This window comes from Narcine bancroftii, chromosome 1, assembly GCF_036971445.1.
Source record: "Narcine bancroftii isolate sNarBan1 chromosome 1, sNarBan1.hap1, whole genome shotgun sequence".
Classification (NCBI taxonomy): domain Eukaryota; kingdom Metazoa; phylum Chordata; class Chondrichthyes; order Torpediniformes; family Narcinidae; genus Narcine; species Narcine bancroftii.
Genome location: NC_091469.1, coordinates 447,848,469 through 447,875,405, shown reverse-complemented (window position 1 = coordinate 447,875,405; position 26,937 = coordinate 447,848,469). Strand labels below are relative to the sequence as shown.

Genomic DNA, 26,937 nt, shown 5'->3' with positions numbered 1-26,937 from the left:
AATTAGATGTAATTGTTATATGGTTATAAGAAAATAAAAAGGGGAAAACAACAATAACCCATTAGCATTATCATAATCCCCAATCTCTCGCTGTATTCCTATATCCTATCCCTCCTCCTCCTCCCCTGGTGATTGTTTCTCTCCTGCCTCCATTACTCAGCCCCTATGATCCTTTCGTCTTCCTCGCCTAACCCCATCCCAGAGTTTTCCCAGATTCTTTTTCCCATTCCCTTTTCACATTCATCATCTTTTTTTGCACTGTTGTTTAACATTTTACAGCAACTATTTACAATGTCATGGATTGTTTTTATTTTTCTTCCCCCCCCCCCCCACACCAAGCACAACAAGCAGTCCTTTGGTGAACTGTTGTGCCTTTCCCGACTCTGGTAGAAATATTCTTACCCCCTCCCCAGTAATGCCACTTTCACTGTGGCTGGGTATATCTTGTGCCTCTCTATTTTCATCAGCCCCCCTCTTTTTCTTGCTCCTGCTTCCACTGCCCCCAAGATTTTCTCCCTTTACTGGTAGTGCACCAGCTTTACTAGGACTGACCAAGATTTCTCCCTAGGGTCCGGCTTTAGAAGGGGTTATCAACTTGCCCTCTCCACCTCTACTTTTTCCCTCAATACATCTTTCCCTAGTACGATGTAATTCTTGAAGAAGTCCATAGGGTTTTTCCCCTCAGCCCCACAACTTTTTTAATATAAATTTTATTTTTGGTTTTCAAGCATATATCAGGTATACAGCATTACATAAATATAGCAAAATATCCTATATACCATCTGCATACAAAATTTAAATCCTCTTTTTTATATATATAAAAAAATACAGTCCATACATATTGATAACAAAACCAAAATAAAATCCCATAGCAAAAATTCTCCAGCTCCCCCCCTCCCCCATTTCCCCTTAACTTAAACAAGATAAACAGATACTGAGTTTCGTATGCCTTTCTCAAAGCTTTACTCTTATGTCTACATCTGTCACCTCCCTTTTCAGGTACCAGTTTTGCCAATTTTGCTCTTTTAAACTTTCCCCTCATTTTAAATATGTGCCCTTTAATATTTCCACTCTGGAGAAAGATCCTATCTGTCCTTTCACAATTTTATCTGCATGTATGCCAAATAAAACTCCAATTTGTCCATCATGCGAATACTCTCGAATCTAAGCAAGACCCTTGTTAAAGTTGTCCTGAGGTTGCTTGAAAGCAAACACGAATACAACTGCAAAAATCAATTTTAATTACTTGCAAAGTGTGAGATCTCCATTACAGCAAGAAGCACTGCCAAAAGCAGCAAGTCTCACCCCAAGGCAGTTTATCTCATGGCTCACAGGTTGCATATTTATAACATATATAACATATAACAGTTTATGGCATGGAAACAGGCCATCTCGGCCCTTCAAGTTCACGCTGGTAATTATACAGATAAATTTCCAGTTTTTTTCCAGAACGTTTGAACAGACTTCTCCATACGAGTACATTTATTAGAATTCTCTTTGGTCTTGTTAATCAGGGTCAAGCTTACCCAGAGGTTAATTGTCTTTTTCTGTTTAGCATATTTTTACATATTTAGCCAAATATGGAGTTGTTGTTGTTCTTCATGATCAGCTTTAACCTTGCTGAATTATCAAAACATAACAAAATTATCAAAGCATACCATAGAATGTTCTCTGCTATGCTATTTTGGTTACTACTTTAAAATTTACATTCTCACCCTGGTGGACCCCTTTTGTACACTGTTCAAAGCCTCTGCTGCAACGAGAATTACACACAGCACTCCAAAAAATTTTTCAATACTAATATGGCATCCCATTTGTGTATAAATTCTCCTACCACATGCAACCTAATTTGTGCCCAAGAAGGGGGGGACCCCGTCCCTCAAAAATAAGGCAACAAACCTCGCCTGGGACGCCCAGTAGTATTTGTTAAAAATCTGGCACTTTTAAGTCCTTCCAGTTTATATTCTCATGTTAACTTTTTCATTGAGATTCTAGATATCTTGTCATTCCACAAAAAGTTTCTGACTAAGCTTATGGGCAGTGCTTTCCATCTAGCCAGTTCCTCCTTCATTTTTCAGAGCAAAGGAAGATTATTTAATTTGTTTGTATTGCATAGGTCTTTATCCCCTCTTATCCCTAGGTATTTAATTCCTTCCTGCAGCCACATGAATTGGCTTTCCTGTTGATAGGGTCTATAATCTCTTTTCAACAAAGGCACGATTTTGCTTTTATCCAGGTTAACCTTCTACTTGGAGACCTTACTGTAATCCTCCCGTATGGTCCACAGTCTAGCCATGGCCCCCAAGGTTTTATCAAATTCACTAACTCATTGTCAGCAAACAAGTTTATTTTGTGTTCCACCTTGTAACCTTTTACGTCAGGATCCCCCCCTGTATGGTTTCTGCCAGTTGTTCAATAGCTCTTATTTACAGAGCTGGGGACAGTGGGCAGCCCTGCATACTAGATCTACTCAGTGGGAACACTGGAGACATCTGCCCGATTGTATTGATTTTAGTCTGGGATTTATAAGACAATGTCCTTACCCCGTTGATAAATGTTTCACCCAGTCCAAATTTCTCCAGTATCTTAAACAGAAAATACCACTCCAATCTATCAAAGGTCTTCTCTGCATCCAGGGATAAGGCCACTCCTAGGTACTCACCCGACTGTGACAGGTATATTACATTGAACAATCTAGCTATGCTAACTGCTGATTGCCTGTTTTGAACAAATCCTGCATGATCCGGGTTTGTTAATTTCGGCAAATGTTTTGCCAACCTATCCAATGTTTTTTCTATAGTTTTACAAACTACAGGTACACGATCCTTTATCCGGACATCTAAAATCCGCAAAGCTCTAAAATCCGGCAAGTGGGGAGAGAGGTGGCAGCACGAGACGGGCAGGCAAGGTGGGGGGGGGGAGTGAGGAGAGAGTCCAGCAGCGCTAGTCGGGCGGCCAAGAGACCGGTAGAGTGAGTCGGACACCCGAGAGACCAGCAGAGCGAGTTGGGTGTGGGGGGGAGACCGGCAGCGCGAGTTGGGTGGGCGAGGTGCGGGGGGGGAAGAGACCAGCAGCGAGAGTTGGGTGGCCAAGGGGGGGGGAGAGACCAGCAGCGCAAGTCAGGCGTGCGAGGGGGGGTGGGAGGATACGGCAGGGTGACTGGAAAGGGATGGGGGTGGATACAGCAGCAGAATTCGGGTGGGCTTAAATTTGGCTTTCAGAAATCTGGGAAAATTCAAAATTCGGAACACACTGTCCCCCAAGGGTTCCTGATAAAGGATCGTGTACCTGTACATTTAATAATAATATAGACCTATAGGAGGAGGGTTTCAATAAATCCTTGTCATTTTCTGGATCACCATGATAGTTGTTGTATATGTCTCCGTTGCCTGATCCACCAACTTCATAAGGAGGGGCATTAAAGGGTCTTTGCATTTTCTATAAAATATGATGGGGAAACCATCCTCTCCTGGTTATTTACCCACCTGCAGAGTGCTCAGACTATGTTCTATCTCTCCTCTAGAGAGGACTGTGTCCATCTCCTCTTGATCCAAATTTGGTAGTTCTGATGTAAGCAATAAATCATCCATTTTGCAGGGTCACCCCCTGATTCTGATTTATACAGAGCTTTATAGAACTTACTAAATATATAATTTATTTCTTCTGGTTTATATGAAATCTTGCCTTCCCCTGTTTGAATAGCATTAATTGTCCTCGAGACTGCTTTCACCCTCATCTGCCAGGACAAGACTTTGTGTGACCTTTCCCCCAGCTCATAATACTGTTGCCTTGATCTTAAAATCAGCTTACTCCTGAACAAATCTTGTACTAACAAAATAGCATTGTCTTTGTTCTGTTCTCTCTCTATACCTCTGCACATTGCACTGTGGTTTTTAATAATAATTTTATATGGGTTGGACATAAAATGAGCTTTATCATTGCACCTTAAGTATGTGTGACAAACTTGAATAGGGACTAGAATAGTAGCATATCCCATACTGATCTTGTGATCTTCTGTGTCCATCTCCTTGATGAATACATACAGTACATTGTACTCATTGTCTATCTCATCCATTTACTCTCGTTCCAGGCATAAGTTCCTTCTTGTGTCCTGAAGTGATCATTCCCACAATCCAAACTGCCTTCTTTGCAATGCATGTGTAAAATGCCTCAACCTTGAGTGCTGCCTGTTTTTAATGCATGTTTAAAATGACGTGGGATTTTATTCATCATGCTGACCAAGGGCATTTTGTGGCATCTTTACCCCTCCTTATTTCCTTGTTTAGTTATTTCTTATCTTCCTTATAGACCCTGTTGGATTTCACTTTCTTAAACATTGTGTATGGTTCCAAGTTTTGTTAACAAAACAATAATTGCAAATCAAAACAGAAAATGCTGCAAGCAATTTGGAGGTCAAGGCAGAATCTAGTGAAAGTGTAATGGAAGTAAACCTAATTTATTTTAAAATGTATATATGATCAGTGTAATGCAGCTGTCAACAGTAACATTTATCATCTGTCAAAAAAGTAAAATATGGTGTTGCAATGTGGAATTGAGGGTTTAAAGCTCACTCCCCAAGTCATATTTTTGAAAAAAAATGTTCCTGGGCAGAGCTTGTGTTATTCTTTCCAGTCGGCCTCTTAATTCTTAGGTTAAAGGCCATTTACTTGATTAGATTTTGTCAACATATCTAGTAAGGAACCTTGCAGGAGTCAGAAATCAAATTAATCAAGTCTTGATGATGTTAGAGTCTCCAGATGCTGGAATCTGCAGCCAAAAAATCCTGCTGGTTTAGATGCAAGGTCTCAACCTGCAATGTCAAACTATCCCTTTCCCTCCACAGATGCTGCTTGACTCTATAAATTTTGCTTTTTTTCTCTAGGACCTTAACTGGGAAAACCATATTGACCAAATCTGGTACTTAGAGCTGCATGTTTTACCTTCTCTAAATTGGAGCTACTGCATTGCCACAAGTTGCCCAGGATACACTGCTGTCCAGGACTGCTCACATGTCCTGATGCATAGATAGTTTGCTAGTACTCAGCAGGATTTATCAGAATTTATAGTTTATGTTAGTTTTAACATTTTGAAGCAGTTAGAATTAATTAACCAAGTGCGCTGTCATCAGTATTTAATTTCAAACTCACTAAATTTGTCTTAATTTTTAAAAAATGATCTGCATTGCATCTTACAAAATGTGGTGAAGTCATTTGGCTTCACAAGCGTAATGATAATTCTCTCTTAAAATATTACATGGTGGCATAAATGCATTGGAAGTCACAGAAGATACAAAATTATGCTCATTCCAAGAAAAAAATGGTCTGGTATAAAACCCAATATTGAAACCCCTTATATTGATTAGACGCTACAAAAATGCAAACATTTTAAATTTTATTGACCTTGGGCATATCCAACTGATGTGTGTTCCAACACTTATTTTGCAGAAGTTGTTCAAGATAGTCATTTTATTCAGGAATGTGGAGTTGGAAGTGCAACAGCGTTGACCCCACAAATCCGATTCAGCTGGTCAATTTTGACTGATAAATGCAAAGAAGTGCAAAGGACTTTCTGCATCACCTTTGAATGTGGCAATGTTACATAAATGAATAGAGAACATTTAAGGGATTACTAATAAGTAGGACCGATAAACAAATGACGTTGCACAAACAGCATATTGACATTTAAAATTTGTCACAAGGATATTATATAGAGAGGTTTGACAAACATTTGTATCATTAATTCTATTCAGCATGTACACGAGCTAAAAGTAAAAGATCATCATCATTTATAATTGAGTGAAATGCGCTGCTGTGAGTCAAGTGGGATGATTAATTAACAATACAGTTCATCTTTGAAAAGTCTTGGCACATTTTGAATGCTATACATCAAAGCCGAGATTGTCATTCTATTTGACACAAATGCTATTTTTTTGTCTGCACAGGGAAGTCGTTACTTGTATGAATATACCTTGCCTCTTTCATTTGGCTGTTATCAAATTATGAAGTTTTTATTTCTATCAGAGAGGGCATTAATTTTGGCAGGAAACTCAACTTTAGGGAAATGGGCATGTGGTGGGGAGAAATGGGATCAAGATATTGGCATGAGTTGGAGTGAAGGCAAGCCATGTATAATTCTCTGTATAGCTTGAATAGGTTAATGTTCATTTACATTGGTTAGATGTTTTGGATGGAGTAGTGTTGTCAGCTATGCCAGATGAGGTTAGATTTTCCAAACTTGACAGAAGTGATGTTGAAGTTTACAAGCCATGACAAAGTAAAAAGTGAATACTGCCTCTTTTTGCTTTGAAGACCAAGAACAAAACAAATTGTATTTATAACGTTTCAGAAAAAGGTCACAATAAGTTGGACGGCATGGTTATGGTAGCCCTGTTATAGTGCCAGCGATCAAGACTGGAGTTCAAAACCCTGGCTGTCTGTAAGGAGTTTGTACATTCTCTCCTTGTCTGGGTGGGTTTGGTCCAGTTTCCTTCCACTGTTCAAAACATAGCAGGTCAATTGGATGTAATTGAGTGGCACAGCCTCATGTTCCAAAAAGGCCTGTTATCGTGCTGTATGTCTAAATTTTTAAAAGTTATTTAGTATGAACATAGAGAAGCTTGGAGGGATTCAAAGAGTCAGTCAGCATCCTGAGTTTGACCTGATGTATTAGGCTTCATTAGATGGAGACCAAATATTGTGGATTTGTGGATAATGATTTTTTTTAAAAAAAGCTCAAGGTGCTGGAAATCTGAAATAAAAACAAAACACAGAATGACTTTGCAAGTCAGGTTTATCTTGAGAAATGAAACAGAACTAATATTGCAGATCAAAGAAGAACTGCAATTTTTTTTCCACAGACGCTGCCAGAGCCTCTGAGTCTATTAAATATTTTCCATTTTTATTTTAAATTCTTGGCATTGTTTCCTCCACTAACCACTGCCATGCTCTTTCCAACAGATCAGTCCTAGTGGCATGAAAGAAACAGGGATATTAGTTGGCACCTACAATTCTATTTGTTTACATAAATTAGGCTGTGGAACAAAAACTTCATTTTCACAATTCAACTTCTGTTGGATTGTCTTTGCCCAAAACTCGAGTGAATATTGGATGGATGAATTCTTTTTATTGGTTTATTTTGATATTCCAGCTAGTTACATTGGTCATTTGGATGACAATTGCTAACAAAATCGTTAAGAATTTGAAGTTAACATATTGATTTTCATGACCATCTAGATATATATTGTAACTTTCTTTTTCTGGTGGATTATTAAAGTAACTTAATTTCCTATCTGACTTGGCAGAATTTGAACATGCACCTTTGAATGATTATTCCAAAACATTTGACCAGTAATTCAACCACAAAACTCCCTTTTATTTTGTTTGAGGGTGATTTTAAGACAATAAGCCACAGAAGTAGAATTGAGCTGTTCAGCCCATCGAGTCTGCTCTGCCACTCATTCATGAGCTGATCCATTTTTTCACTCAGCCCCATTGCCTGACCTTCTCCCCAAAACCTTTGATGCCGGATAATCAAGAATCTATCAATGCTTTCATCTTCATGCAGTCACTGTAAAATGACTTATTTTTTGGAGTTTTTAAAAACTATCTCAGTTACATATTATGTCTCCAAGAATTCAACCGTAGCCTTTTTTTTTCTCATTTAGATGTTTTCTTCTCAATGAAATGTCTTTTCTCTCAGTCATGTTAAAACTTGGCCACTTAAATTATATATTTTATTCCATCTACCCAGCTCTCTTGAGTTTGATAATTTATTGAAATTTATCAGTCAGCAGTAATTTCCTACAAAATATTAATGATCAGTTCCTTTGGCTTTTGGAGTATTGGTTAACAGAATGTGATTCTGAGCCAGAAAGGTAGATTTTAGTTGTTTCTTAAAATCAATTTGGGGAGGATATTGGAGAGCATAGTTCTACACACAGCATGGCTGTAGCTGGGGGAAATGGTTAAAATTGGACATGCCATTGACATTCATTTAATATCTTGACACTTGTTATATTATCCTGAACGGTCTTCCATTTCCAACTGACCATGACTCTTCGACCAAGATGAAATGCTGCAGCTATTGTACATTTAAAATGGGGGGAAAAAAGTGCTGCAAGTACTTAGGAGGTTGGGCAACATCTGTTTGGAGAACTAAATGGAGTTTGAGGGTGGTGAAAGATTCAGATGAAAGGTCATCAACCTTTGATTCTCTATCCACAAATAATGCTTGACTTGCTTGGCTTTTTCTATTTTTGTTCACATCTTGATTATTCAATCTTTGCCTCAGAATTTGTCATCATTGTTGAAACATATTGGTGTGATTATGGTATGATTCTGGTCTTTTTTTCCAGGCATCAATTCCAAGAGATAGTTGTAGCCAAAAGTTAGAGTAAGAATTTGGCTGATTTGTGTCAATTGAGAAAAAAACCTGGGGCAAAAAGTTTGAAAGAACTTTGCAGACATCAGAGGATGCTCAATAAGACATGGTGATTAAAACATTTAATTAACCATTGGTAAATATTACAAATATTCTTCAATAAAAATTCTTGTTTTTTGAAAGAATGTGAAAAAGTACATTTAAAAGGTCAGACGGCATGTCAGCCATAACTGTGGTTAAGCCTTCATTTCAGAACTTAGTTGACCCTTAGTAATTCTCATAATTTATTTTGAATGGAATTGAGGATTTTTATGTACTGCATGTCAATAGACCCTTATTTCTCATTAGGCAGGGTTTGCAGATGGCTCAGCTTCCAGTACCACTCAGCATCCTATTAGGATATCTTGCCTGACCCTTTTATTGATAATTTGACTTCTTTGCTGTTGCTTCCTGCATTCATGCAGAACTTGTATTTGTAACTGATTTTAACAATGTTTTTGTCATTGCATGGTTCATTCTAAGTTACCTTTCTGGATCTCTTCTTGATCTCAGAGGATAGGTTGGCAGCAAACTTGTTAATAGGAACCTGCAGAGTCCCACAGCTATCTAAATTATACTTCCTCCTATGTTCCATAAGGCCTGTTTTATTCCTCTTCCTTAGTTGATTAAGCTTTTGGCCACATCTCTTTCCTGCACCACTTCTCTCACTCCCTCTTCTGGATAGTCTAAGCTTTTTACTGCACCAAGATTCCATATTCAACAGATTATTCTTACCAATTTGTATCACTTTCAACAAGGTTCTACCACCACATGCATCTTCCTCTCATTTCAACAGTACAGGTATACATTCCTTTATCCGGAATCCTTGAGGGACAGTGTGTTCTGAATTTAAGATTTTTCCGGATTTTAAAACAAAAGCCAGCTGCCCCAGATTTAAGCCCACCCGAATTCTGCTGCCATATCCACCCCCTTCCAGTTGCACTGGTGCCTCTCTCCCCCCGCCCGCCCAAGTCGCCCTGCTGTCTCTCTCTCTCTCTCTCTCTCTCTCTCTCTCTCAATGTACCTGTACAACGGTTAATTAACAATTTTCCTCTTCAATCAAAGAAAATGCAATACCTGTCCTTTTATCTCTTGCCAATCTACTAATTCATTCACATTTTTTTTCCAACCTTGTTTTTTTTTAACAGTCAGTGTTCACAATGGACTCTTCCACATTGGAGAAATCAGATGTTGATTAGTATACCACTTTGCAGACCACCTGCATTCAATCAGCCAGGATGAACCCAAGTTTGCTTGGGGCCTGAATTCTCCATCCTCTTGTTTTTTTTCTCCATTTCAATTCCACTTTAACCTATCTGAAGCTTCCTGCATTATTTTAATAATTCCCAATGTAAGCTTGAGGAACAATAGCTCAACCACTCTCTGGAAACCTTATGATCTTCCAGCTACAATCTTGAATTCTTCAACTTTAGGAAATGTTTTTGACCTAATGAGACTGCAATAAAAAAATATATTTACATGATATAAGCCAATTCCGGTCATTTAAACCAATGTGCCCATTAAACTACAACCCTGTATGTTTGGGAGGGTGGGAGGGAACTGGAGCACCTAGTGGAAACCCACACAGACACAAGGAGAACATACAAGTTCCTTACAGATGGCAATGGTTGTAGAATCCGGGTCGCTGTAATAGTGTCGCACTAACCACTTGCTTTCCTTGCACAGCCTTTTTTTTTCTTTGAGCATTTCATAGATTTTGTGATCCTTTGTCAAATTCTGTCTTATTAATCACTGTTGTTAATTCATTAATAGATGGTTTAATCAGCAGTTGCTCAGTTTGGAAACCCTGGCTTTTGCCCTATCAAAGATGTTCTCATTAATTTATCCATCTTTCTTCTTCCCTCTCTACAGCTTCAAACCAGTCTGGTTTTTTTTCTCTCTCACCCAGATTTGACAAAGGGTCTTCAACATGAAGCATAATTATTTTTCCACAGACACTGCTTTACCTTCTAAGTTTTTCCATCAACTGCAGCATTTTTAGTTTTCATATGAAACCTTGCTGCTCATAAAGACCCTGTTTGCTCCAAGAGTAATCCTTTTCCCCCATTTATTTACCTGTTATCTTTCACGTACCTATTAACTCCATGCTGATTCTCCTACCATCCACAAAAATCGTTATTACTGAAAATGTTCCCATATATTAATATTCCTTTTGGAAAGTGGGTGTTTATTGGAGTACCCAAGAGAGTCTGAAGGAGAATGTACTGCTACCAGTAGATAACATTGTGGACCTGGATTTAACCAGGTATTTCTCTCATATTCTTGAATTATTAGCACTTTCCTGTTTTGCATGTGACCTGCAATGAAGTAATTGACTCCAAACTACTTTCATAGGTGATATCATAAAATGGGGAAAAAAATAAATAGAAAATTAGATCACTCTGAACTGAATGAATTCAGGCACAGCAATCCCTCCTCCCCCCCCCCCCCCCCCCCCACAAAAGAACATTAGACAACAACAAAGATGGTAATATGGTTAATGTTGGCATGGATTGATGGTCAAAGAGCCTTTTTCTGTTGTTTTTTTTTCTCCTCCCTCTGACTGCAAGTTAGGTAGGAGAGCTATTCACAGATTAGTTGAGCTTTAGTCCTGTTCACAGAATTGTTGTAGACTGTGGACTAGACTCTTCAATGACAAACCTGGGTATGCTCTGTCCCACTAACAGAAGAACACTCATCTGAGCTGGATGTATAAAAGTACAACTCTCAAAACAAGGGGTTGAGGTCAAAAGTGATTAAGGAAGCTTCTGCATATTGAATAAATAGACGAAGCACTGAAAATAGTAGGGGTGATGAACTTCATTGTCCATTGTTGCTGAATACCTTGGAAACACCACTCTGAAGTGGATGAATCTTCAAAGATGTAATTTTTGAACTATGTCTGCAGCTGAGTCAACAATAGAAGTAACTTTATATCATAATCATCAGTCTAACTGTTGCAGATCCAACCTCAGTGGAAGCATTTGTAAGATTTGTCACCACAGAGTCTCATCTTCGTTCCCTCAGGCTTGTCTTGTGGAGCTATTGCTGAATTAAATAGGATAGAATCAGAATAGACGGCAGCTTAAAACTGGGTATTTGTGTGACAACATGGAATATCAGCAGTAGAAATGAAAGCTCGTGTCCTGTCTGTCCCGAACTGAACAATTAACATCAAGCCCTTGGATCGCCCTTCAATCAGTGAAGAGTAGAAAAGAAAAGAACCAGGCATTGCTAAAAATAAGTTCCAACTTGACAAAGTGGCAACACACAGGTCACATGCATGCTGAATAAAGATTGAGCTCGGTGATCGTACAACCAATGGATCAGATCTGACTTCTGTGTTAAGACAGGTGAATGACATTGGCAGTTAATCAACTGCATTGTGAAGAGGTAAGAGCATCACCATCTTCAATGATGAGGAAAATTAAAAATGTTCAGCCAGATATATGGAGTGGCTGATTCATCTCTCTTTCCTTTAATATCTCTAATATTATAAAAGCCATTCTTCAGCTATTTCTTTTCATTCTGTGTAATTACCAAGAAATGTGTGAAAGCATTGCAGGTAGCAAAATTTTAGGAACAGGCACTGTTCTAGTGTTATACTTAAAAACTTGAGGTCCAGAATATCTCTACTGTTCAAGTAGACATACAACTTTCCTAACTTCTGACAAAAAAAAACTACCCACGTCTGTCATGTCCTCAAACCATGGTACAATTGTAATTGCAATCTGGTAACTCTCAATCAGTGTTACCTAGTTGCATTTATCAATAACCCATTCTGGTTTTCATTTTTGAGAGCCACTTGGTACCAGCTTCACTACAGCTTTACTCCAAAGAAATAAATTTCAAAAGTGGGATGAAAGTGACCACAATTGACATTAAGGTACCATTTGACCCTGTGTGGGATAAAGGAACTTGGGGTTTAAGGACAGAAAATACCAATGGTTGTACCTTGTAGAAAGGACATAGATTAAGTTTAAAAAAAACCTTTCCACCATTTGCCTGGAAAGAATGCAGCAATACCCATGAAGCTCAGTGTCCTTTAGACGAAGCAGACATCTGTCCTGAATTTTTTCTTCTTCACCATCAATGCTGCAGTTTATGCCATCTCTGAAATAAACCTCAATTGTTGATCTTGCCTTCTCTGCTAGTACTTCTTAAACCTGTGACAACCAAGAAGAAAAAATGCTGCAGGTGCATGGAAACACCAACATTTACCCCCAAATCATGTACCACCTTAACTTGTAATTTATTTTCAGTCCTTTATTCTGACTGGGCTTAAATCTTGGAACTTTCCAGGAAATGTCATACGAGTGTGAATGCCTTTCTCATCAGACCTACAGCAGTTCAGGGCTGCACTGTTAACAAAGCAGTTAGTGCACTGCTGTTACAGTGCCAGCTACCGGGGTTCAAACATGGTGCTGTGTGGGTAGTTTTGAAATCATCATTTCTCATTTGGGTGAGTAGGGAAAGTTTTATACATCTTGGGTTTTGTTATCTAATTTGCGCGTCAACAAATAAACAATTGTGGCTCAGCCACACATATCTTCAGTTGATTTATTTTGTTGGGTGTTGACAAAATTGTGTTTGTCTCCAATTATCCTCAGGGTATTACTTTGATTGGTGTTGATGTTTATTTGATCCTTTCTGGGAATTGTGCATAAAGAATAAAATTACTTGTATGGTCTTGCATAAACTTTTTTTAAGTCACCTTTTCAAATTTGCTACATCAACCAATAGAGTTGTATGTTCTGATGGGCTAGTTGTGAATGAGTCTGTAGAGGTTCAGATAGTATCATTTGCATGTTTAATGTGATCCAAAATGGATGGGAATCCATGAAAGGAGAAAAGTTGTCTTGGACTTGGGGGGGAAAAACCCTTCAGTTACCTTTCAATAATGCTGGTCAATGGTAGCTTTGTTTAAATCATCACTGAATTTTTTGCATGTTCTACATTTACTGACATAATAGGAGAAATGGTACATCTTCCCTGCAACATTTTTCTTTAATTTCTTTATGAAACAATGTTTTGATGTTTCTCTCCCCTCCTTCACCAGAAACAACTTCAGTGGAGAAGCCAACGTCTCATTCATGTGCTACTCCTTCATCGTCTTCCTCTGGAATGACTCCAGCTTCTCAGACGCCATCAGCCACTACATCTACTGTTCCTGTTTCACCTGTTCCTCAATCACCTATTCCTCCACTGCTTCAGGATCCAAATCTTTTGCGGCAATTACTTCCTGCTTTACAAGCTACCTTGCAGCTTAACAATGCTAATGTGGATATGTCAAAAATAAATGAAGGTAAGTGTCAGTTTTCAATAGCTTTCAAAAAGTTGGGTGTTTATCGTTACTTTACAGTTGCTTTTTGATGTGTGACCTTTTAAATGATGTGACTTTTTAAGACATAAAATTAACAGGGAAACAAAATGGTAATTTTGTATAGTTCATCCCACCAAACTTCAATTTTGTAGGCAGGTTTGGCACCTTCATCTAATTCATCAAAGCATAACCACATTCTTGTCATTCTTTTCAAATCCCTCATTGCCACAAAATCTTCAGTCTGATTTTCTGGTTTTTCAAAAGTTTAATTAAACTTTGCTCTTTGTATATGGAATTCTGTGCACAACCCTTTTTTTAAATTTCACTTTCTTTCTTTGAAGGACTTCTTAAAACTGGCAAAAACAGGTTTTTTTTTGTCATTTGCCCTTGTTTCTCTCTCTCTGTGGCAAGTGATTACATTTTATTTAAAATGGTTGTGATTGTACAAGAGTTCAAGTTTACTGATGCCGAGGACAAAGGAGATTAAATATGTGGAGAGGGGGAAGAGGTCGATCTAATGTTTCTTTGAGCAAAGGATAAAGTGGAGATTTGATAACTGTTCAATCCTATTCTGGGTTTTGACTGGGTAAATGAAAACAAAATGTTTACAAGAAGATAAAAAAGATAACTGGAGAGCACAAATTTAAGGCAAAATTACAAAATGATGATTAGTTTATTGTCATTAGCATTGTACATATGCCTGAAATTCTTTCTTACCCCAGCCAAAAAGATACTTATAAAGATAAAAGGTAGTAGTAAAATACTGTCATTGAATTAAATTAAGATGATACATACATAAGATAGACAATAAATATTTACAGTAATCCTAGTGCAAAAAAACTAATGTGCAAGTGACTTGCATGATCAGTGGACCAAGGGAAGTTTCAAGAATGTGAAAGCTATTGGAAATTAACTGTTCTTGAACCTTGAAGAACTAGTTTTCAGACTTCTGCCTATAGGTCGCAGTGAGAACAGGCTGTGGCCAGGGTGCTGGGGATTCTCTATGATGCTGGCTGCCTTCCTGAGGCATTGGCTGACATAGATACCTCCAATGCATGTGTCTATGTTTACTACCTTCTGCAGCCTTCAGCCTTCATGGGTTCTCAAACTACCAAATCAGGCTGTGATTCAACCAACCAGTATGCTTTCCACAGTCCACCTGTAGAAGTTTGATAAAATATCCAACTACATGCCAGGTGTTCTTGGATTCCTTAGAAAGTAGAGGCACTGGTGTGCCTTCTTCATGTTTGACTCAGTGTGCTGGCTTCAGGAAAGGTTTTGACTCTCTTCATCTCCTACTCATCATTGCAGACAGGTATGTGGTCCCTCGCCCTCTCATCCCAAGAATCAATGATAAGTCCCTTCATCTTTGTGGTTAAGAGCAAGATTGTTATGGCACAGCCCAGCAAGTTTCTCAATCTCCATTCTGTATTCTATATTTCAGGTTATTAGTCCAGCAATGGTGGTGTCATTGGTGAATTTGTAGATCGAATTGGAGCCGAATTTGATTACGCAGTCATGGATGTACCCATGTGCGGGAATAAAATAGGGGAAGAAGTTCCCAGTGTTTATGGTCATTGTGGAGGAGGTGATGTTGCCAAAGCACACGTTTTGCTGACTGCCAATTTATAAGTCGAGGATCCAGTTGCAGAGAGGCAGACAGAGTCCCAGGTCCTTCCGCTTGATCATGAGCCTTGCTGATCAGATAGTGTTGAACACATTTGTAGTCAACCATCTGTCGTAGGTTTTCCTATGGTATTTGTGATCCTGCACAGGGTGGAGGGCCAGCAAAATGGTATCTGTAGTTGACCTGTTGTAACAATAGGCAAACTGAAGTGGGTCCAGATATTTCCTGACAAGGAGGTGATTTGCCCTATAACTAACCTCTCAGGGAACTTCATTATAGTAGATGTCAATGCCACCATCTGATGGTTATTGAGCCATGTCATCTTGCTCTTAGACACTGAAATGATAGATGTCCTTTTGAAGCGAGTGGGGACCCATAAATGGTGTAAAGAGAGTTGAAAATGGAGCAAGAGGGAAATGAGCAAACATCTTTTCCATTGTGATGTGGAATGCCATGCCTTTATAGAGTGGTGAACTGGCATGTAGAAGTGTGCTAAATGGAAATAAATGTGAGGATATTTGGAAAGGCAAGGAAGTGGATTAAGAGGATAGCTGAATCAGAAATGCTCAGATACAGTTGACTGAATGGTCTCATATTTGTCATATCTTATTTTCCCAAATATAAACTAGTTTGATCTTCTGTCATTTTCTGAGACAAATTTGATGGTGCATTATTAGTAAACATTTTCTTCAATACATTCCTTGCAAACTTAGTTATTATATTATTTACAGTGCAATTTGAACTGGTATGTGAGTTCAGAAGCATTGGAGATGGTGGAAAAAGTAATCCATTGTTTTAATGGATATGTTAATAGGAATCTGTGTAATATTATCAAAACTTGTTCTTAATGAGTTCTCCATAATGAAATTATGCATGTACCTGAATTCATGAGATGCAAATAACCTGATATGGTTATGGAGATATAAACTTGATCCATTAATTCCAGTTTTTTTAAAAGAATTGTGCTGCTAAAGTAACATTTCCACTTGCGAATGTAACTGAGATACTCGCCAATTTTCATTTAGTTTTGATTAGTGACTGAAGGAGCTGATGCCTTCCATTCTTCATTGGTATTATCTGACTAGCTTCAAGTTTAAACTGTGGATAAATGACACATGAACTCTTCAATGCACTATGTGTGCACCATTTCAGAGTCTCACATAGTACCACTACCTTTGCCATTCATCTGATGTTCAATAATATTCCTCAAACAGAATATGCAGGAATTCTGTCTCTTTGAAATTAAAGTAACAAATCTGCTGCTAAGTTTTTGGTTCATTTGACCTTCATGCTGTTAACCTTGCACTGATTTTTATTTTGCATGGAGACTGATGTAGTGCTCCAACAGACTTTAACATTAGGTACTTTATTCTTGGATCTAGGGCCAAGTCCATCAAAGGCAGGACAAATCCAATCTGGTAATTTGCTACCCAGTTGGTCAACAGGATGATGGAGACTATACTGCCATCAAACACCATTTACTCACCAGTTATTTCTTCATTGTTGCTCAGTTTCATCTTTTGAGACCATTTACTATGAGACTTTTTACCCTCTTGATTCAAATGTGGAAAAAAGATCCAAGGGCTCATCATTGATCAGAAAATGAACTAGACTGGTCCCAAGTACATTATCTAGAAAAACAGGTCAGAAGTTGAGTATCGGCTGCATGTACTTCGCCTTCTTTATCACCTTAAAGAGGCTGGTGGATAAACTGTCCTTGATGGAACTCGACACACCTCTCTGCAATTGGATTCTGGACTTCCTGATGGAAAGACCACACTCTGTCTGGGTTGGCAGCAAAACCTCAAACCCCATCATATTGAGCACTGTCGCATCTCAGGGCTGTGTGCTCAGTCCACTACTGTTCGCGCTGCTGATTCATGACTGCACTCCCAGGTTAGTTTCTAACGGCATCATCAAATTTGCGGATGATACAACAGTAGATGGCCTCAACAGCAATAACGATGAGCCACATTACAGAGAGGAAGTTGAAAAGCTCGTAAAATGGTTCACAACAATGTCAAGGCAAAAGTGATGATTGTGGACTTGAGGAAGTTGAAGGTGGACCATTCCCCACTGCACATCAATAGTTCAGACATGGAGAGCCTAAAGTTCCTTTGCGTGCATATAAAGGACACCCTATCCTGAACTATCACACCTCATTAGTCAGGAAGGTGGAGCAGTGCCAACACTCCTTGAGGCTGAGGAGCAAGGGTGCCAGCTCCCATCTTGACCACCTATTACAGGAGCACAATTGAAAATGTCTTGTCTGGCTGCATTATTGAGTTGTGTGGCAGCTGGAAAACATGAGACCACAAGTCTATACAGAAGATCATTAAAAGGGGAGAAGATCTCTGGACTATCCCTTCCTTCTTGTCATGACATTTACTTGGACCATTGCCTAAATAAGGCTCAAAGAATTATAGCAGATCTTTTTCATCCAGTGCACAGGATCTTCATCCTACTACCATCAAGGAGGTACAGGAGAATCAAAATTAAGATGGGTAATAGCTTCTTGTAGGGTGAGATTGATGAAATCCTGTAACCATGTAAATCATCACAAATATATTATGATTATAAATATATTATTATAAATACATATATATATTATAAATGTATATATTTTTAATTATTTATGTGATTATTATGTACTGTTTATTGTGTGTTTGTGTGTGCACCATGTTCCAGAGAGATGCTGTTTTGTTTGGTTGGATATGTACAATCAGATAATAATGAACTTGAGGGTGCTGGTCAGGAGCTGTTCTTGCTGAGGGTTCTCTGACAAAACCTCCCAAACTGACAAAAGCTTCAGTGAAAAGGTCTAAGGCAAATACTGCATGTCATACAGTAGTCCAACTTGGAAATAATTCTGTTCGTTCTTTGTTACTGTGCCTAGTCCCTGAAAAAAGTTTTTAACTTATGCCTTTGCTAGAAGACATTGAAAAAGTTGTTATTGAATGAAGATCTACTGGGACCAATGCCTGAAGAAGGCGCACAAAATCAGTGAACCGGTGCGGACTCGAAAGGCCAACATGGCCTGTTTCCGCTCCATAAATGGTTATATGGTTAATTGGCCTTCTCATGAGCAGTTCAGAAAAATTGATAAGTATTGGTCTTGCCAGTGAAGTCTCGATCCCATGAATAAACTGAACCCGCTATTGTTATCATTTGGCTACTTTACAGATGCAGTTACTTATTATCTATTTTCATGGCATTGTTGCGTAGATCCTTCAATTCTCACTTGATTAGTCTTGTTCCATGTGATTGCCACCTTGATAATTCAGTTGCACTTATTGCACAATGTCAGAATTAAACGATTTTGTCGAAATTTTCCTCTAAATTTAAATAATTGTACAAATCTTTTATTGCTTCTCCACTTTGGAAGCAATGCTCTGCTCTCATATGCAAGATAGAGAGGGAGGTTTGAGCTAGTGGAGCTGTTCTAGTGAACCAGTGTGGACTCGAAAGGCCAACATGGCCTGTTTCCGCTCCGTAAATGGTTATATGGTTATGATACATTTAGCATTTTCATGAAACATTTTCAAGAAAGAATCTTGCAACATGGACGTAGAGGCAGTGTCATCTTGCTGAAAAGCTTTTCTTGTAATCCTGTCCATTTTCCTTTATGTGACGAATTTTACTTTTGAAATGTTCTTTGACCAGATATTTTATATTTTTACTTTGACTTATCAGCTCACTTGTCAATGTGAACAGTTCTTTTCATTGGTTCTTTTAATGATGATCAATAATGTAGTGCTACAATCACACTGATTATTGTTAGTCTGCAGCAAATGCTTTGATAATGTCCTAGCATTTTTTTCCACCACTTAAAATATAAATTTCATAATATATCTTGGCAATTAACACCATCATACCAAACTCTGGGATCTGAGACTCCGTTCATCTCTCTGCAACTGGATGCTCGATTTAGTGATCGGCAGACCCCTGTCTATGTGGATTGACAACATCACCTCTCCTGGTGTACAATAATAGGCATTGATCCTGTGGATGGTCAGAGGCTTTTTTCCATGGCTGAATGGCTAACACAAGGGAGCATAATTTTGAGGTGCTTGGGAGTACACAAAGAAAGGAATGCACTGTTGACTTCTAAGGTGGAGGCAGGTACAATAGGATCTTTTAAGAGTCTATTAGACAAGTGTATGGAACTGAGAAAAATGGATGGTTATACAGCAAGGAAATCTTGGTGGTTGTTAGAGTAGGTTACTAGGTTGCATAACACTGGACTGAAGGGTCTGTACTATGCTATAGATTTCTATGTCTATTATCTGAATAGCAACCATGCATCTTAAGGTTGTCCTCTCCTCTATTCCTTCCACACTTATGATTGCATAGCCAAGTTTGGCTCCAATAAAAGCTATAAATCTGCTGATGGAACTACCATTGTTGGCTGAATAATAAAAAAATCATGTCAGAATGTAGGATGGAAATTGAGATTTTTGTGGTGTGGTGCCAGAACAAAACTCTAGCACTAAACATTAGAAAGACCAAGGAACTTGTGTGAACTTCAAGAAGGGGATAACAAGAGACCATGCACCTATCTTTAAGGAATGGAGGAGAAGATGGTATTCTTTTCAAGTCCTTGTGAGTCCTTCTATCAGAGGATATCCTGAAGTCAGCTCAGCGAAGAAACTGAAGAAGGCACACCAATGCAAGAAATTTGAAGAGATTTGGCATGTCGCTGAATTCTCTGAATGAACCTCCAGAATAGAAGGCTGCAGTTAGTGGCAAACCTGGCCAAATTCATCACAGGCACCAACTTCCTCTCCTTTGAATGTCCATTCTATGTGAAGCGCTATCTCAAGAGGGCTGCCTGTCTGTATCCCGAGGATGGCATGTAGGATACCTTCCAGAAAGAGTGAATCTGAAGAAAGCATCGATCCGGACAGATTACCCAAATGAGTTTAAAAATCTGTGCTGACCAACTTTCCAATGTATTTGCAGATATCTTCAACATCTCACTCCAACAGGTCATGGTATTCACCTGTATCAAACAAGTGTCAATCATACCAGGACCCAAAAAGAGCATAGTAACCTGTCTTAATGACTTTCGACCATTAGCACTTACATCAACAATGATGAAGTGTTTGAAAGGCTGGGGTTGAAACATATCAGCTCCTGTCTGAGCAGTGACATAGATCTGTTCCAATTCGCCTATCGTAGCAACAGGTCCACGGTGGATGCCGTCTCACTGGCTCTACACAAAGTCCTGGAACACCTGGACAGTTAAGATGCATTCATCAGAATTCTCTTTACTTGCATTTAACACCATCACCCAATAAAATTGGAACTCAACACTTCCCAGTGTAATTGGATCCTAGAATTCCTCACTTCCAGACCACAATCAATGAGCATTGGTAAGAACAACTCTTGCAAAATTTCCATCAGTACAAGAGCTCCACAGGGCAGCATTCATAACCCCTTACTCCACTTGTTGTACACTTACGACTGTGACGCAGTATGACATTAACACCATCTACAAATTTCCCGACGATACCACGGTAGTGGGTTGTATAAAAAGGGGCAATAAGTCAGCATACAGGAGGGAGATTGTAACCTTGGCACCAACAACAACCTTGCACTCCGTGTCACCAAAACCAAGGAACCGATTGTTGACTTCAGGATAGGAAAACTCAAGGTGATCATTTGGGAATCAGAGATGGAAAGGGTAAGCAAATTTAAGTTCTTGGGGGTCACCTTCTAGGAGCCAATATAGTAATGGCATTGTGAAGAAAGCACTTCGGCACCTCTGCTTCCTTAGGAATTTTCAGAGGTTTGACGTGACATCAGAAATCCTGTCAAATTTGTGTGGTGGAAAGTGTGCTGACCGGCTGCATCATGATCTGGTATGGGGACACCAATAATCCAGAGTGTAAAGCCCTCCAAAGGTCCTGGACAGAGTCCAGGACATCACAGGCAAACCCTTTCATATGATCGAGAACTTCTACAAGGAACACTGCCATTGGAGAGCTGCGGCAATGATCACAGATCCTCATCAGCCACCACATCCTCTGTTCTTGCTGCTGTCATCAGGAAAGAGGTATAGGTGCCACAAGACTTGCTTCACCCTGGATGAGGAGCAGTTACTACCCTTCCACCATCAAACTCCTCAACAACAAACTCCATTAGGGACTCACTTAAAGACTCTTTTGCACTTTATTAGTTTTTTTTAAAAATCCCCTCTGTGGCCCCTTTTTCACTGGCATCCCAGTTAATTGGCTATGCAGCGTCCCAAGATAGGAAGCCCTTTGTGCTGTTTCCACTGGGCCACCCTTAACTGGGACACTAACTGCTTTTGCACTAAACACACTCATCCCTGGGGATCAGAGTGTTCTATGATCAACTGGAAACTGGTGACTTTCTGCTGTCCCTTTTATACTGATTTTACCCACACTCTGCCCACTTTTTATTTCTATTTCCTATCCTTTTTAAAATCAAAATGCTGATGATTGATTACTTTATTGATAGTTCTGATGCATATCGACAATTTTTTTCCCTCTCACAGATGCTGCTTGACACACAATTAGTTCATCAAGCAGTTTGTTTTTTCCTCCAAGTTCCAGAATTTCTAGTCTCTTGTGCCTCCTTAAATCAAGCAGTCTTCTGTTTTGTGTAACAGTCACTGGTGAACTTGTAAATTTTGGATGAACAGATTTTTTGTCTTTTCAAACCCTCACTGGTAACTTCATACTTGTGTGTTCCTCTACTCTGATTTTGTTTTATTGTAAACAGTCTAATTTTTGTTGAAAATTGCAATTACTTGCATGCTCATGCTATTTTTTTTAACAAGGTAGTTTCCACCAAGTCTTTTCACTAGAGTGATTGTGCAATAAAATTTAAAAGACATTAAAATTGCAAACTAAAAGCCAAATGAGAGATTGGTTCTGATTCAGTGAGGTAAAATTGAGTTGTGTTTGGATTTTTGCATACTTTGGATGTATTCTGTTTTGTAGTTCTATTTCGTGTGATTGTTATGAACTAATAAAATTTTACTAGTACTAACAAAGGAACAACAATGGAAAATTGGCTAAACAATGGTAAATTCAAAATAATAGTTTTTATTAAACTATAAAAAACATGACATTTCTTATCTCTAAACTTAACTCTAAATTAAATGTAAATGTGTGTGTGTGTTAAAAGTCCAAAACCATCACGGTTTAAGATAGATTCTGAAAAAGTCTATTTTAAAGTCCATTTTCAAACATATTATTGAACTTTGAAGATCCTTTTAAATCACAGTTCAGAAGTAATTATGAATCACTTTTAAACTTTATATTTTCAGATCTCTTTAAACTCACAAGTCTTGATGAGCTTTCTTTCAGATAGATATTCATACAGGAGTGAACATCTGGGCACAAATGAGGCTGCCTCTCATCTTAAAAGAGCAGTTGGAAGTGGTCTTATTTAAAAGCCACTCATGTTATGTATCTCCTGTAAAAAGGATAACACAACATATAACTTCATCTCCCTCTCTTTCTAGAGATTACCACCCCAATCCTGTTGTGTTTCTTCCATCGCTTCAGTCTTCTTCTGAGTCAAAATGTCTCTCTGCCTTAAGTATATAGTTCTCTGACATCATGGGATGTGACATCACAGTTTTAGTTTCATTTCTGCAAAACCTCTTGCCTTTCCCAAACCACTTCCATCCATAACAGCATTTGACTGCACCCCTGCTTCAAGAGGCTTAAGTAAGTTTTATGATTCCACAAAATCTGGTACATGCCATAAAAATGTTGCATATACCAACAAAAAATACTTTTAAGAAACCACACATAGTCCTTGAAGGCTCTGCTTTTTAGATGTGTCAACTCCAAGAATGAACTCTTTCTGAGTACAGTGGTTCTCTGTAAATATGTGACCTGTGTGTGACCATGTAGCAGCCCACAACCAACTTACTAAAAATATATATACAATATTTTAACTCTATAACTTACTTTACTGAGACATTTTTATGAAATATAGCTTAACCTACATTGGTGCATTTACCTTAATATTAACACAGATCCATTACAGTTGCATATGCTGACTGTGATCTGCATGCAAGATATGTTTTTTAAAATTCTGTTGTATCTGTCAATGAACTGTTGGATTAATAAAATACAATGTGGAAGTAACTAATCAACATAAATTCTCAAATATGACTAAAAAAGAAATTAAATAAAAATTAAGATCCTATCATTTTAATTTGATTGTTAAAACAATACCAATTAACTGATTGTAAATTATGATATCTTAAAGCTTCTATGATTTTTGCCATATCAAATCAATTTTCGCTGTCCTCTGAAGAGGGCAATAACTTTTGCACTGCCCATGACAAGAGTTCCAAGAGCCATTTATTTGTCAATTCCTTTTAATTCTTTTGAAACTTGAAAATGTTATTCACCTAAGACCAAATTTAACTTAGTTGAAATCGATTAATTTTGTGTTAATTGCTATTGTGGATAAATAACATTGCATTTGCTTTTGTTGACCAAACCTACCAACTTCAAAAATTTGAACGCGTGTACACCACGTCTCTCTCTTAACACTTTTAAAAATTTCTTTGTTTCTGTTTGATTTTTTTTCTTTATATACTTTATTATTTTTGCATTTAGAAATTATTATGGTCTCTCACCCCAAATTCAAGATGCAAAAATTGTTTTGGATTTGTTGCATTGGGCTTTTCTACCCAGTTTCCAGGTCCTATCTTTCCTCAAATTGTTTGTTTCTTGATCAAGTTATTGTTGGAATGTTTTATATCTGTCTGAGGAGTATAGCTGTTGTATTTTGTCAGGTATCTCAAATTGTTGGTGTTAATGTAGAAATCTGCTTTGAATTACCCTATTTAGGTTATTTTTTAAAATATTTTAATTTGCAGACATAGCACAGTACACAGGTCCCTCCTGCCAACGAACCTGTGTCACCTAAATGTGCCCATCTAATCAATTAACCTACCAACCCTTTGGAATGTGTGAGAACACAATAGCACTTGGAGGAAACCCTCACAGACACGAAGAGAATGTACAAATTCCCTATAGACAGACCAGATTTGAACCCAGGTCTCTGGCACTAGGTGCTTTTAAGCTGCAGCACCCGGGTTGCCCTCCTGAGACCCAGGTGCAATTAGTGGGGTAAAGCCTCCAGCACCTTTTAAGCAGTCGATCCCTCTTCTCTCTCCCCTGTGGGAGCCAACCCCTCTGCAACTGATCGTACCAACCCCCCCACCCCCACCCCCCCCAAGCGACATCAACCTCACTCCCCCTGATTGTGGACCCCGTCTCTTCCCCCTTGCAGCAGCGACCTCTCACTCCCCCCTCCACTTCTCTACCCTGGACCCTGGCAGTGACCCCCCTACCCCCAAATCACTAGAGACCCTTCAGCCGGGATTTCCCTCTGAAGTGCTGACATCACAGGAGTAGCTGGGTTGGCCATTTTGCTGTTTGAGCCGCCAGTTGATGAGTCCTGGGTAAGTTTAACTGGGTTCCCTGACTACCTCCTGGGTAGGGCAGGGACCTGGTTGACTTTGGACGACACTGACCGGGTTGGACCCTTTCAAGCTGCCTTATGAGTGGAACGCCAACCAGACAAATTGCCAGGTTAACCCCATTTTACAAGGCAGTTTGAAAGCACCTACTGTAACAGTATTGTGGCAATTAGAATTGCATGAGTGTAGACCAACCATTGGTAAATTTGTATTGTATTCCAGTTCTTAATAGCTCTTCCTCTACATGTCCTACCCATATATAACTTTACAAATTGCATTCTCTCCCTGAAACCTGGAGCTTTCTTGTTGGTAATAAGGTCAACAGCCAATAACGATAAAGAAAACTCCAGGCTGTGGAGAAATTTGCAGACAAAAGGCAGACACCACATCTATCAGGTGATGAGAGAAACCATGTACGTAGTCTTCCAGTATGCATTTCCATTATTGGCGTTATTGCCAGGGTTCAGTTCAGGCCCTCACATCTGTCATAAGTGACACACTGTTGATCTAAGCTTCTTGACACCGAGCCACTGGGTAATTCAATGCTCAGGAGTACAAATGGACAGCAACCATTTTCACCAGGTTCCTGATAGAGGTATGTGTGGTAAATGAGCATAGTGATTCATGTAACCTTACTGGAACTGCAGCATTTAGTCTTGGTGGTGACTGTTTTAAACTTCAGTAAAACCTCAATATACTTCTGGACTTTAAGATTTCATTTCCAATTAATACTTCCATCACATGTATAATTCATTTTTTTAATTTGCTTGTTGTATGTATTTTATAATAAGATTTTCAGTGAACACACTAAGTTAAAGTGAAATAAGGCCCTGGTAATTTTCAAGGTAGTTGGGTGTCTGGGAGCACAAGGATCTAATGAGGTTATAGAATCATAATCAAGTGGAACAAAGACCTCAAACAAGCAGATCTGGACCATTTTCTTGAATTTCTTGAAATCAGATTTCAGCTCTCAGTGCAGTGGGTAACTCGTTCCCTTCAGAAATGCCACCTCACTTTTCTGAGATTTTTCTTAATTGAGTTGTGTTTGATTATGAAACTGGCTCTACGTGCTCATTAGGCAAAGATGCATCGAGTTGGGGATGATGTATTAGCATGGATACAGGATTGGTTAACCAATAGAAAGTAGAGGGCTTGGATACAAGGGTGTTTTTCTGGTTGGTGTTCAGTGGTGAGTGGGGTACTGCAGGGGGTGGTGTTGGGCCCACATCTTCACGATATATATTAACGATCCAGAAGAGATGGCAAAGTATATCTAAGTTTGCTGATGACACTAAAGTGAGCAGAAAAGCAATTTGTGCAGAGGAGACAGAAAGTCTGCAGAGATATAGATTGGATAAGTGAGTGGACAAAGATTTGGCAGATGAAGTACAATGTAGGTAAATGTGAAGTTATTCACTTGGGAAGGAAAAATTGATTATTATTATTTAAATAGCAAGCGATTACAGAATCCTGCAGTGCAGAAGGACTTGGGAGTGCTTGTGCATGAATTGCAAAAGGTTAGTTTGTAGATGCAGCAGGCTATCAAAAAGGCAAATGAAATGTTGGCCTTCATTACAAGATGGATTGAATTTAGGAACAGGGAGGTTATGCTGAAACTATACAAGGTACTGGTGAGGCCACATCTGGAGTACTGCAAACAGTTCTGATCTCCTTACTTAAAGAAAGATGTACTGGCTTTGGAAGTGGTGCAGAGGAGTTTAACCAGGGTGATTCCAGAGGTGAGTGAGTTAGCCTTTGAGGAGAGTTTCAGTCGTCTGGAACTGTACTCGCTGGAATTTAGAAGAATGAGAGGGAATCTTAGAGATGTGTATAAAATTATGAAAGGCATAGATAAGAGAGGTAGATAAGTTGTTCCCATTGGTGGGGGAGACTAGAACTAGGGACATCGCCTCAAGAATCCAGGTAGTAGATTTAGGACAGAGCTGGGGAAGAACTGCTTTTCCCAGAGGGTGGTGAGTCTATGGAATTTGCTGCCCATCGAAGCAGTTGAGGCTACCTCAGTAAATATATTTAAGACAAGGTTACATACAGTTTTACGAAGTAGAGTAATTTAGGGATATAGGGGAA

The 26,937-nt window shown here is 38.8% G+C and overlaps 1 protein-coding gene across 3 annotated transcripts in view; it reads left to right on the top strand.

The window, feature by feature from the left end:
* waca (WW domain containing adaptor with coiled-coil a) overlaps positions 1–26,937 on the top strand; it is a 133,136-nt gene that overhangs the window by 62,393 nt on the left and 43,806 nt on the right. For all 3 annotated transcript variants that reach the window (XM_069914517.1, XM_069914515.1, XM_069914518.1), the window contains one exon: positions 13,478–13,723. In XM_069914517.1, the coding sequence (XP_069770618.1) occupies positions 13,478–13,723 (246 nt within the window). The remainder of the gene's footprint in view (positions 1–13,477; positions 13,724–26,937) is intronic.